At 36.0% G+C, this 16,701-nt stretch overlaps 1 protein-coding gene across 2 annotated transcripts in view; it reads left to right on the top strand.

Annotated features, from left to right (window-relative positions):
• The window catches only part of sorcs3a (sortilin related VPS10 domain containing receptor 3a), a 181,905-nt gene that overhangs the window by 106,537 nt on the left and 58,667 nt on the right, over window positions 1–16,701 (top strand). Inside the window, exon 4 of one of the 2 annotated variants that reach the window (XM_056773193.1) lies at window positions 1,696–1,854. In XM_056773193.1, coding sequence (XP_056629171.1) covers window positions 1,696–1,854 — 159 coding nt within the window. Of the gene's footprint in view, window positions 1–1,695; window positions 1,855–16,701 lie in introns of those variants that run through there. The other variant, XM_056773202.1, reaches the window with a different exon arrangement.

Below are 16,701 nucleotides of genomic sequence, written 5' to 3' on the forward strand. Positions count from 1 at the left end.
ACAAATATATAGGATTATGAACGACTCTCCGTGTGAAATAACTCTCGGCTTAGGAACAACAAAACAAATCCTCATAGGAGAATGAACGCTTGAGGTCAGTTTGTTTTTTTAAAGTATGTACTGTAAATTGCTTTTGTGCCATGTTATTTTCTACAGCATGTTAAAGCTTCAAATCCATATTTTGTGCTCTAACAATTAGTATACATATTATAGATAGACTTTTATTCGCATATTGACACAGCATGTTACTGTGTTGACTGAATTTGTCCTTCTCAACTTTTCAATTCTGTTATTAAACCATGCAAAAATATAAAAACCAATCAATCAATTCTCTTACATTTAAATCAAGTATGACCATTTTTTCTTTTTGTTATGTTTTCTTTTTAATTGCTACCTTTAATGTACTCTTTCTCGAGTCTCGACCAGCATTTTTTCCAAATTTTGATTATATTCACAATATTTTCACCACCCTGATTGAATATTCTGTTGTATGAATATGCAAACAATTAATATGTAATGTAAAAAGAAAGGAAAGGGCCTCTGCTTTGAAGCTTCATTATTTTTTTATGAACTCTTTCCATAAAATACAGTATTTGCAAAAAAAGATGGCTAAATTGCACTTTTCTCAAATTCAGAACCATAATCTAAATCCATAGATTATGGATCAGTAGATTATGTGGTCCCTCAGAAGATGTTTAACAGCACCCCCTATATAATACTGAAAACATGGAAAGCCAAAAAAACATCTTGTCATGCTGTTGAAAAATATGTGTAGCAGCTAGAAAAGTTAATAGTAACTGTGTTGCAAAACTTGAAAATCTCATGTAATTTAAATTAAAAATTAATTGGTTTATATAATATTTCATTTGATCTGAGGTTAACAATCACAATTCTGTAAAGGATAAGCCAGTTGTGACCATTTGAACTAGTCTTTCATGTCCTATTTTGTGCTATCATAATGAATAGTTCAGATTATCTAAATTCATTCCTTTATATCTTCATAGAGATATTCCAGTATTGTTTGTGTCTTTTCTACTGTTTCCAGTGTGTCAGAATAACTACACGAAAAGCTCGTTTGTACAATGTAATAAGAATCTCTATGATGACAGCGAACACGGTGGCTGGGGTTCAGGTGAGATCTGTTTGAAGCTACACGCTGGCAGGAACCGCGATGGCAGAAGCCCATTAAACAAGCTGGCAGACTTTTAATTATCATAGAGATCAGATGCAGGCACGCGGCTGAACACGGGCATGAAAGGAAATGCTTTTCATAATTCAGTATGAGCAGAGGAGCTTTGCGTCTGTGCTTTAAGCGTTTTGTCCATCTACAGAGTTTTTCTCATGTATGCGTATAACCAATTAAAAGTTCACCCCAAAATCTGAGAAATGAGTTATACTTGTTATATGACTTGCTTTCGTCCAATATCACATGCTCTTGTGAGACTTGATTCATTAACATAAATTATGTTTTATTTAAAGAATATACTAATAAAAGTGAATGGGGACTGGCACTAATGAAAAAAGTTTTTAATATTTAATATTATTTCATTTTAAGGACGTTAGTTAACTTGATCCTTCACAGCCTTTGCTGACATTTCTTTACCCAAACTTAATTTCTTTCTCTTTTTTATTAAACTCACCTTTTTCACATAAACCTCTATTGAACCTTTATTTCTATCATTTTCTCTTCACTAGATAATGGTGCTGACCGACCCAGAGTTTGAAAGCAGCATTCTCATCAGTTCAGATGAAGGTGCAAGCTTCCAGAAATATCGCTTGAGCTTTTATGTCCTGAGTCTGCTGTTCCATCCCACACAGGAGGACTGGGCACTGGCCTACAGTCATGACCAGAAGGTAAGCTTTGATGGGACTTAGAAAAGTTGAAATTCAATAAAATTGGTCAAGATGCATGTGGGTTTAACCAAAGAAAAGATTTAAAATGCTGCTCTTCTATGAATGGAAATGCAACGCTCAATTGAAGAATCTTCCACATTTACAGTAAAAGCATTCTCTGGGGAGTGGTTTTATATAATTTTGTGAAGGTTTGCCAATGTGTATGCAGTAGCTGAAAAAATGTGATTCGGTAGAGTTGATTGAGGTATAATTGTTGGTTGGTGATACGTTATTTAAAGGTGATTTCAGCCAGCGATTTTAGAGATATCTTTTTTTACCCATTCAAGTAGAAAGGCCTTTGACTATCTTTAATGTCTGAAAAAACTGCCAGGAGGCATTGCAAACACGGTCACCGAGTGGGCCGACTTCCTTAAAGGGACTTTGGTTTACAGTTTTTCTCAAATGCTTAAACACATTTTTTGAAATGATAACTCCATATTCTCAAAACAGAAACACAAATCCATAAAATCTCACCCAATTCTACAAACATCCTAGTTTCAGGTCAAAATTAAGCTCTCTTCTCAAAACCATTTAAATTTGCTGAAAATACCTTTTCCACAGACTTGACACACAAGCCAATAGTCTTAGACACTGGCGAGATCAAATCAAAACACTGTTACTAAAACCTCTTATTGGGATTCAAGAATAAATCGACAGCTTAGTGTTTATTAGAATATACTACATAAAAGAGTGCAGATAGAGCAAAATGCAAGAATGAGCTTTTGGAAAAAGAAAAAAAAAACATTACACTACTGTAAAGTAGATTAAGAGGATTTTACAAGCCCAAAAATTAAAAAAAAACATGGAAAACAATATGAACTGGTCATGCAACACACTACAGCACACAACTGCACAAAAAACATTTACATTCAGGCATTTAGCAGATGCTTTATTTTGTTTGTGTATTGTTCTGATTGTGTTAATAGGTGTCAGGAGATGGTGAATTGTTTCATGAATTGTTGTGTTAGCAATCGAAAAAAGCTTTATTGTAACAAGATGTGACTTTAAAGTTTGTTTGCTCTTTTAGAAATGATCGCCATAATATTCAGGATTTTTAAGCTATGTTTACAGTAACTGGTATTTGGTGCATCTTGGCATTTCTTGATACTATGTTATTTTTATTTTAATGTCATGAAAATTTAATTAAAGCAAGAGGGTTATGTGGTATTATTATTTTCAACTTGTTGTAGTTTTGTTCTCTTTTGAATGAATTTGTTTTATTGCTTAAGTGGCATATCCGTGCAAATACATTATCCATCGTATGAAGTTTTAAGGGGGATGTAGAAACGAATACTCCTGCAAGTAATATATACCGAGTCAGAATCATTTGGCATGTACGAACCCTTATGCGAATTTACACGAGCGTTAAGTTTTGTGTGTCTGTGTATGTTTGTGTGTGTCATTTTGCATGAGAACGACCAAGAAATTGTATTGCTTTTAGGGTGATCAGTCATTTAAATTCACATTAGGACCATAAAATAAACCTGCGATGGGATGAAAACTTGACAGTCAGTCGGGTGGAAAACTGCCAGGTTTTAAAATGCCACTCGTAACAATCTTGAAGGGAAACTGTTTAATAATCCGAAAAGAATAAACATTTAACTGAAAATAACTGCGATGGAAAAAAGCCAATTGATTCTATATTCACTGAGTAAGAACAAGAGTACAGTGCTCTACAGTATGAGATAAATAGATTCAGTTTGGTGTATTGCTATTGTTAAACTTAAAATGTATTTATTTGATCACAGTAACATTGGTAACGTGGTTGAAGGTTGAGTTTATTTGTTGGTTGACATGTTTAAAACTAGCTTTTTTAAGATTAAGCTACTTTAATGCACCATGTGCCATCTATTGAGTGACACTCTAGTGCACTTTGGAGACAGCCATTATTACTAGTGTCAGAATGAAACACATTAAAGCTGTGGCAACATGCACTAAAGTGTCTCATTTTCTGAATGGGAAAGGGCGCTTGGACATGATATCTAGACTCGTCACCGAACAGAACTGTTGATTAGGTCAACGCTTGAAGCATTGTCTTATCGAAAGATGTCATGCCGCTTAGATTCACCTCTTGACTATTCATTAAAAAGATATGAACCCCCCACCCTTTAGAAAACCACAGGCCACATCAGTCTAACAAATTAACCCGTCGACCTTTCCTATAAAGGAGCATCTGGGTAGCCAGTGGTCCAAAAACCTGAAAACAAGCAATTGATTGTTACTTGCCATCTCAAGACGATGTTTTATTGACCAGCAAGAGTCATTGAATATCTTTAATGATGCTAATAGCTTGATGTTATTGACCATTTGATCTAACAGTAAGGTGACAAAAAGGTTCTTAGAAACCTTTTTTTTCCTTTGTAGGAAATCAGGGAAGGTAACTATTGCCAATTAGACAACTTGCCACATATCCTTTTTTATCTCCTCATCCAGTATAACTATTTTTTACATACCCAATGAGAATCTCTAGATTCTGGCTGAAAGTTGACACTAAACATTCTCATTCTGAATCTCTCTGTTGATAAAGTGAGGCTTTTGAAGTTTCTAAAACAGTCTGGTGCTTCACTGTGGGTCTGACTCATCGGCAGCACACAGAATATAATTCATAGGCTAACTTATGCATAACAGATGGTTCAGAAATGACAAAACCTTCATTATCCTTTAGGCACGACTTTGGATCTTCAGTCTAATCCTCCATTTCAAATGGAAGACAAATGGATCATCAATGTCTCTCTTCTTTTATCTATCTATAAATGCTTGGCAACATTCTGTCACATCAGCATTTTGGTCTCAATGGTCCCAGAATTCTATCCATTTTAGCATGGGATAAAATGACAATCATTTGGTTAAAAAAAAAGTAGATTTTATTATATTAATGCAGTTTTGGTTTGTCAACATGCACTGTTTTTGACTAGGGCTGTCAAAGGATTAATCGTGATTAATCGTGATTAATCGCATCCAGAACACAACTTTGTGTTCACATAATAAAGGAACTGTATACTGTGCATAATCATTTTGTACTTCTAATAGCATAACATACTATATATATATATATATTTAGGAAATATATAAAATATTAAAATCAATAAAACTTTATATATCATTTAAATTATTGGTAAGTATAAATAAATGCTTGTAAAAAAAATCTAAACATGTATTCATGTATGTGTTTGTTTTTGTGTTTATAAATACAAAATTAATATGCACAGTGCACAGACATATGTTATGTCAACACAATTTTGTATTCTGGATGCGATTAATCGCGATTAATTGTTTGATAACCTGATTTTCTACTATTATTAAAACAATTAAGTTAGCAAAATTTTGTCTTTAGGTTTTGGACACACATACTACCAAAGTTTTCATTATTACTCAATATCCTGTTATGTCAGTTCATGTTTTATAATATTACATTTTATAATATGTTTACGTTTACTATATAATATTTATTTTCCGTGTTATATGTCACAGTATATATTAATATGTTGTGTTGTAGCGAATTAAAAAAAACCCAGACATTTTAATAAAAAACTCACTATGTCTGTGTTTTAAAATGTTTTCTGTGTGTAATCATAAGAACATTAATCTGAGTTCACGTCTTGATCTCTGAAATCCGGCACACAAGCTAAACTGTCTCCCTCCTCAATGTGACTCATTCTAAGCATCTCTTGTGTCTTTTCTTCAGTATTTTAAAACAAACACCTGTCTGCTAAAAGACAGAACATGTTTCAGCGTCAGATTGATACATCCTGTGGGTTTTTAGACTTCTTCATAATGACAAGTTTTCATTCTCATTTCATTGCTTCGAAAAAAGATGTATAAAGAAAAACAGAATAAAAATGCAGTAAAAAAAAGTGCAGGCCAAGAAGGATGGAAAGATGAAAGACAGCGAGAGAAACAGCAGGATTATTTAAAGAATAAATAGAGCGATCAGGTAAAAGATCAAAATTATTTCTACGTGTGAGTCTGTGTTTGTAATGTATCTGACTGCTCACATCAAGACATATGGAATTATGACAAAACTGATCTCACTTATTCCTTCAAGTTGCGAGTAAGATTAAACAGGGAACAAAGGAGACAGATCATTTGTTTTTTATTAGTAGCATGTGTTACACCCATAGATTTGATAAATGGTACAAAGCCACTTAAAAAATACTGAGAAGTATGACTGTATGCAATGTCAAACACCCACAAGCAATGTTATCTGTAACCTTTCACCGTCCTAACTAACACATCCATCCGCCACATTCAGAACCCAGTCACATCAGCTTGTAGCACTCCAGCTCTCTGACCCCTCTCCTGGGCCATCTGCCTCATGGGACGCCTCATAAAAGCATGTGGATTCTCCTCAGGTGCTTCTCGACCTCCTACATCTTTCACTGAGCTCGATCTACCTCCTGAGAAACAGAAAGAGGGGAATAGAAGCTGACGGAGGGTAAAACAGTACACACGAAATGTATAAGATTTGAAAATTGTATACAAATTATTAATTGATGTGGACATGACAATCTTTGGAGTCCGATATGAGTATTTATGAAGTCACTCATAACTTTGAACATACAGTACAGGCATATTTTAGACAAACCATATTCTCTTATTATTCTTTTAAACAATTTTGCTGATATTTGAAAGGTCTGTGAGTTCTCAGCATGCAGATTATTTGTTTACTGTTATGGAAAGATTATTTTAGTGATTGCAGGTTATATTTATGGTGTTGTTGTTGTAAGTATAGCTGTGTGGTAATTTTTACACAACGATAAGGTAAAGTGATAAAAGTCTACGGATATCTTGCAAAATAAATCTTTTAAGTAATAAAAAAATGTATAAAGACAGATTTAGTGGCAATCTGGTCTTGTAAACAATCATTGAAGACTGTGCATGGTAGTTATCTTTAATGAGAAATGAGAAGAAGAAATCCGACGAATAGAATTTATTGACTGAAGGAGACGTTCAGCGTTTTGTAAACAAACAAATCGGTGTTAGTAATGCATTATTAAGGGCTATTGGAGTAGTGGAGAGAAGTCAGTGTCATTGTTTTAAAGCTTTTCTCAACTTTTTTGTTTAAAAATGCAATTCTAAACAGTTCAGTTGTGTACTTGTTTTAAAAAAGTAAAGAACTTAAAAAAAGGTGAAATTATATGTATAAATTAAATATATTATTTTTACATGATATTAGTCTTTACATAGAATACACATCATACACATATTATTTAATATATATTATTTTTTATAGTTTTCTATGTATTTTATAATTGTTTCTATTTACGTTTCTATTAACTTATTTACATTATATTCATATTATTTATTAATAACTATATAAATAAATAATTACTTTACACTTGTTTAAATATTTATTAAATAATTAAATACTAAATTATTATGATATTATTTTAAATATTTCTTTATTTAAATTTAAATTAGATAAGTAATAATGTCCTATATAACTTTATTTGTCCTCTGTATTCAGGTCATGTTCTAGGGCAGCAAGTTTTGTTCTCAGCAGCCCGGCATGTGTCTACACTCCTATTTCTAACATTTCCAAACGTTTCAGCCTGAGATCAAGTTCATGGTCTCTGTGGCAGTGAGATCTGTCTTTGGCACTTAAAGCCCAAGATCGGTCCTACATCAGCGTCGGAGGGCATCTTTCAGCATTGCTGTGCGGTCCAGTGCTGAATGACAGTCTATATGTATTACTTTAGTTGCTCAGGCGTCTCTTTGGAGAGTCTAGACAGTGCTAGAAAGCATCAAAATGCTGTTAAATGAAACTGATTCCGGATCGTGTGGTTCTCTTGGGCATTTCCCAGCCCTTTTAATTGACCAGACAGCAGTGAATCAGTAAATAGTGTGAAATATCTGACAAAAGCTCAATACAAACAAAAGTAACCTTCCACGAAGGATTCTGAGGCTTTCATTGGTAATCAAAAAGAGCCCCAAACGTGTAGTACAAGGTGACGTGCTTCCGAATGCATTTACTGTAACAGCACCTCATTGGAGATCTTCCCACGGGTCGCATATTTAAAAGCAAATGCACTTGCCTTAAAGTACATTAGCATAGCTTCCAGACTCACCTAGACTGAAATAAACAGAGACTGAGACGTCTTGGCCTTCAAACTGGTTACTGCAGCTGAAATGTTCATTACATCGGCTTCATTGTCATTCTGCTGAGTTTTAGGATGGATTTTTTTTCTGTTTGTTGTTGTTTTCTTGTGTTCACGCAAGAAGATATTTTGAAGAATGTTGGTAACCGAACAACGCCGGTACCCATTGGCTTCTATTGTATGGACGCAAAACCAATGCAAGTCAATGTGGTTCGGTTACCGACATTCTTTAAAATAGCTTCTTTTGTGTTCTGCAGAAGAAAGTCATACAGGTTTGAAATGACAAGAAGGTAAAGTAAATGATGACAGAATTTTCATTTTTTGGGGAAACTATCCCTTTAATTTAAATTTAATTGAATGCACATGAGCATAAGATACATGTATTTTATAGATAATCCTGTCTATACTAGTCACCGTGCATGATTGTTAGTTTGACTATTTAAGCTTTCAAACATCTCCGACAAAACCAGTTCATGCTTATCAGAGAAATATGACTTGGGCTTTTAGTGAGAACATTAGCGAGCAAGACTTTACGCAGCAGAGACACTGTCAATCAAACGCCACGGCCTTTTCACTGCGGGTGAATAAAACAGCGTGCGAGAGGGGCCGCAGATCAATCGTAGTGACATGCTCGCTTTAATGGCTGTGCAGATTACAAATGACTGACATTGGCATTACCGAACATTACGTTTTAATCACACGGCCTGAGATGGAATCGCATTCACAGAGGGCTTTGCATTTGCATAAAATCACTGACGTAAACAAAAACCCTTATTTACTCAAACATGCTAGTACAATATACAATTCTGTATAATTGTTAATGAAAAGGATGCATTTTTAAGGTCCAGTGTATGAAATTTAGCGGCATGTAGTGGTGAGGTTGGCAATTGCAATCAACAGCTCACTGTTTGGCTGCTCGGATCTTCCTCTAAGTTTAGCCGAAGTTATTTATGCAGGTTATACAGGTTTGGAACAATCTGACGGTGAGTCAAAGATGACAGAATTTTCATTTTTGGTTGAACCAAAAAGTTTAAATCCCCTTTTAAGTTTAATTTCTAATCAATGTCACCAGGGGCATGTCACACACAGTCGCGCACATACCGGTGACAATTTAGCTACTTTGGCACTATATTTAGCGAATTTCAGACCCCTTTTGTCCACAAATGGTGCACAGCTTTCATTTAGTTAGAAAAGCTTGCTTTCTCACCATCTATTTTGTGCAGTGTGTGCGCCGCGGTTAAGCTAAACATTCAGTTGACTGATTTATCAATGATTACAAAACAGAATTTAAGCATCTGTCACTGTTACTGACTGTTTGAGTACACAAACATGAAAAATAGTACATCTATGCACATAGCAGTGTACTACATGGGAAAATAACCACCACTCTTTAATGTAGATGTATGGTGACTTTGTCAACCCTTCAAAAATTGCTCTTGGGAAATGTTATGTTCATTGTCCCCCCCCTACTGTTAAATTAGATTTACACCCATGGGCGCTAGGGGTGGGCTACGAGGACTGAAGCCCCGAAAGATTTCACTTGGGGGCCTTTTACCTTTTTGCGTCTTTTGCGAGTCTATCCTCGGGCAAATGTAAGTGGGTCCTTCTCCGTAAAAAAAATGTTGAGTGCTAAAACAACATCAACTTCCCATCAGCTTCTGTGGCGAAGTGAGTAAGACACTTGACAAGTAGTAGGCTACCGACGTTACACATGAGTGCAAGATTGAATCCACCTTATGCCGAACTACATTTACATCACATATCAGATCAGGCATTTATTTTCAACAAAATAAGGGGAAAATTTGAAAAGGGCTAACAGGTGTTTAATGATATCGCGGATTAAGTAGCTAAATGTTTAATGTTTAATAACGTTTTGTCATAGAAATGTTAGGGCCACTCACATGTCAAGGGGCTTTTGGCCTTTATTTTATAGGACAGTGGAAAATCAAAGTGGGAAGTGGGACCGGCAAAAGACGCTCGAGACAGGATTTGAACTCAGATCAGGCTGCAAGTGCACTATCTCTACATGTTGGTGCACTAACTACTGGGGTATTGGCACCAACGCGTTGGCGTCAAACACATACGTATGTGTTGGTCTCTAAGTCCCAGATATCCACTCACCCTAGAACCGCCCCTGAATGCGTCACATATATATATAACATCGGTCAGTGAGGGACGTACATTAATATTGAAAAGACAGAGCAGTGATCGTGATTAGTAATAAGCAACAGATGTAAATATACTTGAGCCTTCCAGATATGTTTTGTTATGGAGGATGTAGATGAAAGGACAGGAGGATTGAAGGCATGTCTGTTGAACCTCTGAAGAATGCGTCGCCGCACTCCTGTGACTCGGTTGCACCCTGAGCAAAAAATGGAATTAAAGTTAAATAGAGTTTCTGCGAAGTATTGTTGTTTTATGGCACAGGCAGCCAGGAGACACATAAAACAACACTCATGTTGGACCGAGAAACAGTCTGCATGTTTTGTGAATTTAGCAGATGGTGCATTGTGGGTAAAGTGCTGCAGAAATGAAAGGCGTTAGATGATGTGACAAAAACATTGATAAAACGTGTGCGGATTGTACTTTGGACCAAATGGGGCTCTTTGGGTCTGTTTACGTCTGTTTATATTCTTGGATTTGGCTAAATTCCATAGCAAGACTGTGCACACATCATTTCTGAATATTTTGGTGGTATTGTTTTAATCTCACCCCTGTTTATGGCGGATTAAGGATTGTGATTTTGCTCAGAAGGAGAAATGTACAGCACATACCCCGCAGCCTAAAGCTAATGCTACACTTCTAAGATTTTATTGAGTAATTATGTGTAATTTTAGGGGTTGCGATTGAGGTTTAAAATGCTGGGTAATATCTATTTCAGACAAATATCACTTCATTATTCAAGTTATTTATAGAACCATTACAGTATACTGAGTTCACCGAGGCTACTTCAAAAGCACTTTACTGACGGATTGAATAATGGCCGCTGCTTTGCCTTCTGATGGTTTTTAAGATGCAGACATTGTGCTGTTTCACCTCCACAATGACCTTGTTTTATTATTATTTTTTTGCCGGATCAGTTCTCTTAAAGGTAGGAGCTGTCAGTTAGCCTTTGTGATCTCGGATCATACTAGAAAGGCGTGCATTATGGACAGATAGAGGATAGGATAAAAACTTGGGATATTATGAGACATGCACAAACAAGCCAAAAAGCAAAGTCAAATTGATAATATGTATAGTATGTAATTTATATGAATAATAAAGGCAAGAGTAGGCACCATATAAACTTTTTAATTTATTTACAAAGTATATACAGATGTGGAAAACAATTAAGAGAGCATACCAAATTTTCATATTATTAGCATTTCTAGATGTATTGTGCCCATTCCAGTCCAGTGTTTGTTGAATTTCAACAAAAATCAAACCTCAAGAGTGACTTAAAGTCATGCAACAGCAGTGTGTAAAGCTGACAGCATGACAAGACACATAAAAACGTCTCGGAGAGAAAGAGACGTCTTGTTGAGAGACAGACTGGGGTTTGATCTTGAGAACCTATCATCTTCGAAAGGAATTTAAAACACCAATAGGCTTTGGCGAATGGCACACGCAAGCCAGTCCCCGCCCCATGCATACAACCCGCAGCACTACATATGTCTGAGACTCACCCTGAGCCAGTGCCCACAAGGAGGCCATACCTCTAGTGGAGTGGGCTCTCACTGGAAGCAGGCACAGCAATCCTGGGACCTGTATGCCAAAGCAATGGCATCCACAATCCAGAGTGCCTATCTCTGTTTGGAGACAGCCCTCCCCTTGTGCTATCACCAAAACAGACGCAATGCTCAAACTGGACATAACACGTTGGAGGTTTGGTCTTCCTTCCCAATAGGAGAGCGCCTGCAGGTTCACCACCTGGTGCAGAAAGGGAGTGGTGGGAACCTTAGGCACATAACCTGGCTGGGTTCTAAGTTTAACGTGAGTATTACCGGGCCCGATTTCTAGTCACACATGGGAAACGGAGAATGCCTGGAGTTCCCTTACCCTCTTGATGGGGGGCAGGCTGCGCTCGGGAGCTCCACTACCAATAGCTGGCTGGGTCATGGCGGAGCAGTCTGCTTCTTCATCACGGAGAACCTCCACGGTTTCACCCCACAGCCCCGTTTGCGAGATTGGCGCATCTAGAAGGCGAGCCTTCTGAACGTCACTACACAAGGTTGAGCCACAGATGTCTCCCTTGGGCCACTATCGTGGACGTCTGACCCAGAGCACCCGTCATGACATTCGTCACACGAGGCCTGTGCGCAGCCGGGTCGGTCATTCCAACAACCAGATATTAACGCTTTGACCCGATGGGTCGGCATAATATTATGAACCCGCCATAGCGTGGAGGCCTGAGGAAGTTTAACCCACAGCATCGACAGTTGGAGACTAGTCAAAGAGCTTATATGCCCTCGAAGGGAGCCTTGGTCGACTCCTCCAAGTGGCAGCGTCTGCGGTGCACCACGATTGCACATTCCACCTGGGGGAAGTTGACATATCCCTTAACTGCCTCACCATCCAGGGAAGTAACAGCTCCTGAGCCCATCAGACGGGAACACGCAGCAAATGGCATTTAGTTCAAGAATGAAACAAAAATGATAATTTTACCTAAACATGTATCAATATAAAACAGATTTTATAACATAAAAAATATTTGAACTGGTCTCCTAATTTCTCCTACGGCTGTAATAAATGTTTTCTGTAATTTAACACTAAATATTAAGATTTATTTCATATGATGTGATCGTCTTCACGTTGACTCTGCCTGAGATAACTTTTTTATTCAGTGTATGTACATTTGCAGTTTCTAAAGTCACAGCATTCAGGGACCCATGGCGTCCCCTAAGCACATGGTGATAGTCATCTGGTGCTCTGCTGCTCAAGTGCTCTGTTCTTATGGCTCTGCCTATGTTTCTGAACCCTTCTTTCCTATGTGCAATCAAATACCACATATGGCATATAGTCATGGGTGACATTTACTCAAACAAGGAGCAGCTTGGAGTCATCGGATGTCTGTCAAGGGAATGAAAACTCTTTGAGTCTTTTTACGTTTATTTAACAATACAGTAAAATAGTAACATGACAGGACACTAAAAAAAGGACACTAAAAATATTCTCTCACAATCATTGTATGTACATGTTCAGATACATGCACATGAAATAATATCTAAAATTTGTAAATAAACACAAATAATAGCGTTTTATAAACCCCAAACACTACACTTCAAAAAAGTCACTTAGCATTTTCAAGAAAGTCCCATAAAAGAGACCAAATGCGCCGGAAAACATGGTATTTAATGTGCATATCACAAGTCAGTTTTTCCAAAAGATAAAAGAGTGGCTGCTTGGCTCATCCACAAATTGACTGAGTATCTGAGGAGTTGACCACGGTAATAATATGCATTTCTTTGCTAAATATACTCAAAGTACAGATCACACTCTCTGTCTCGATTAAGACACAAAGTTCTTCAAATTCTCTTTTGGGTAATTGTATGGTTCTCTTTCCAATCTAACACAATCCCAAAACATGGATCACCATACCAATGTCTGCTTTACGTTTGAAACATTAATAAGAGTAATGGTGAAATATTTTATGGGGGCGAACAGGGGTTAAATAAATCCTATAAATAAATTTGTAACCTTGATGTCCATTCCTCGTAACTAAAAGTTAATCCTAAATCTGTTTCCCATATCACCCTCAAAGAGTCAAAATTGAAGGGCCGACATCAGATAACAATGCGTATTACATAGAGAAACTTTTTTAGTATCGTACGTATTCATACTAAATAATTAAGAATTTCCGTGAAATCAAGTTGAAACTAGTGTGCAACAAATTATTGAATTAAGTCGATAAGTAGTATTTAACGTCTCACATAAATACAGATCAACTATTTTTATGAAGTCATTCTGCACTTCAGCTTCTGATCAAATTCGAGGCTTTGAGGCTTGCTAGCGCTATTGGCTAATAAAGAACTTCCTGTTTCAATTGAAATTACATCAGTTTAGTGGGTCTTTAAGGAACAGCAGGAGATCCAGTGAAGTACTCGCTCGACATCTGAAGGAGACATTCAGCATACGGTACACACTGGAGAAGTATTTTAAGAAGTGGACCTTTTTCAGCCTAGAAGCCGTTCTTGTGGAAAGCCGAGATTGCAGCAACTATGAGAAAGCCCACGAAGCATGCAGTGACAACCAAGAGAATCATACAGCAAATGAATAAAAAATGTCTGATTCACAAAGACGACAGCATGTCAGACACTGATGCCTGCCTGCAGCCTTCTGTGAAGCATGTAGCATCTTCTGCATGGTCTGAGCTTGCGTTTCACTCAATAGTGGAGTCCAAATGCAATTTCATCATGCCGCACTGTTTCTGGAAAGTGTTTCATTTTTGCAACTGACTGCCATCTTTTATTTCAATTTAAGACCTGTTTGAATGAACGTTAGCGACAATACGCTGGTGGCCTCACAGCGCTGAACTCAATTTAACTAAAGCTGTGCAGGTTTGATTGAATACAATGAAGGAAAATGGCTAGGTTAGAGTAAGAGTAATTTTAAATCTGGATAGAAAGAGTTTAAAGTAGCACATTAAGAAATCTACAAAGCCGTATTCCTTAAGCATATAGTTTAATTTTGCTTTCTGATAAACATTTTTTTTTCTTTTTTATTGCATACTGTATATGTTTTATGGTATTTCTTTTTTATTAATATTTTTATATTATATTTATATATATAAATTAAACTTTTATTTTTTATATTTATACCGTTGAATTATTTATCAATATTATTTAATCTTAGCTTTAGGTGTTACAGTGCTACGGTACAAAAACATGTATTTGTCTTTTGCATTACAAAAATTACGTTTAAATATCAGTCTCGCTCGCTTTTTTAATTGAGCATTTTTGGTTCTTTTTATTTTTAAATATTACTAGCTGGAAACTTGTAAGTGTTTACTGTGTAGCGCATTAAAATTGACCGTTTTCACATTTACGGGACTCATTATCATTTACTCAAATAGCAAAAGAAAATCTCAACAATTTTTTTTTCACTATTTTCAACAACAACAAAAAATGGCAGTAAAAAGACAGAAATGTCAAATTTACCGTGTACAATTTATTAACAATTTTTATGTCATTTGATGCAAGAGTAATTTACTACAAAGTTTATTGTTATAAAACGTACAAACATAAAAAAATTATAAATATAAAAACTTTTGAGGATTAACGATGCTGATGACCGTTGACCATTCACAGGCTTGTGAAAAATGTTCATTATCTATTAATCAGTGTGCCAAAATGTTATTGTTGATTGCTTTCTAAAGAAAAAAAGACATTGCTTTTCTTATTCGTTGTATATATATATGTTTAATTGTATTTATTTTAATAAAACTTGTTGTATTATTATTTACACAATTATATAATTTATCAATATTCCAATACAATATTTACAGTGCTACAGTGTGAATACATGTTTTTGTCTGCTGCTTTAGAAATATTTTTTTAAATCCTAGTAAAGCTTGTTTTTTTTATTGATTCTTGTTATTTTTAATTTTAGCATATTATTACAAAATCTTTGCCAAATTTTTTGCAAAAAATATAATTCATAGCATATCCTCTTTGTTGAAGAGTCCCTCAGGTACAATAAAAAGACATTTGCGCTACATAGATTCAGAAGCTGACCAAAGATCAGTTGATGTTCTTAGTGGGAAGGATGATTTCAGAATGTAGTTAACCCATTACTGTAAAGATCATTAACCCTAACTATATTTATGCTCAAAGTGTGGCACCTTCTTTAAACCATGGAGTATATTTACATTTGGCAGGCATGTTCCTTGGGAATCAAACCCACAACCTATCTACCAGCCAAGGAACACTGTCCCTTACTATAATGTAATCAGATTTATTAGTTTGCATTTATCAATGTTTTATATTAGGCCCCGCCCCCTCTGATGACCAAAATCCAGTGCATTTAGCACATTATCCAAAAAAATAATTTAGGGAAGGTATACCATCATTTACTTATTAGGCTATGAAATTAGAAGGCCGGCACCCTTTTAAAACAAGCGGCGTTCAGAGACCCAGAAGAGGATCAAAAGATTTATAGTTACAAAGTGTCACGCTGCAAGCCAGCTGTGTACGATTTTGTCCACTTTTTCTTCTACATTTGCACTCCCTTCTATTCCACTAATGACTAACTCCCTACCAGCTCCATTAATTCTGAATGCACCCAGTGTAAGTGTTTCATCATTATACACCGACTGGCTGAAAAAAGAAAGTTTGTGTTATTCTTTCAAAAGGAGTGGAAGCTATAAAAACTCATTCTGGTTTCAGTTTTCATCACCTTTTATTACAGACATGTTTGGTTGTTTGGTGTTAAAATAGTTCTGACAGAAACCCGTGGAGCTGTTTTGGTTGAAGGCGGTAGTGTTGTTTCTATGTTAGCAAGTCATGTCACTAAGTACTGACTGCTATATACAGTTTGGCCACAGCAGACCATTAAAGCCAAGTTTGTTGATTGCCAGAACTAATGTAGTTTTGTGTGCTTGAATATTTTTAAGATAGTACATTTTTAAAATTGATTTTTAATACGATACGTTTCTTTTAAAAAAAATTCCGTGTGGTAATTTTGACCTGGGAATAAACAAGATTGTTTTTAGATCCACAGAACAAGGTGTAAC

Source organism: Triplophysa dalaica, chromosome 2 (genome assembly GCF_015846415.1).
Source record: "Triplophysa dalaica isolate WHDGS20190420 chromosome 2, ASM1584641v1, whole genome shotgun sequence".
In the NCBI taxonomy this organism is placed as follows: Eukaryota; Metazoa; Chordata; class Actinopteri; order Cypriniformes; family Nemacheilidae; genus Triplophysa; species Triplophysa dalaica.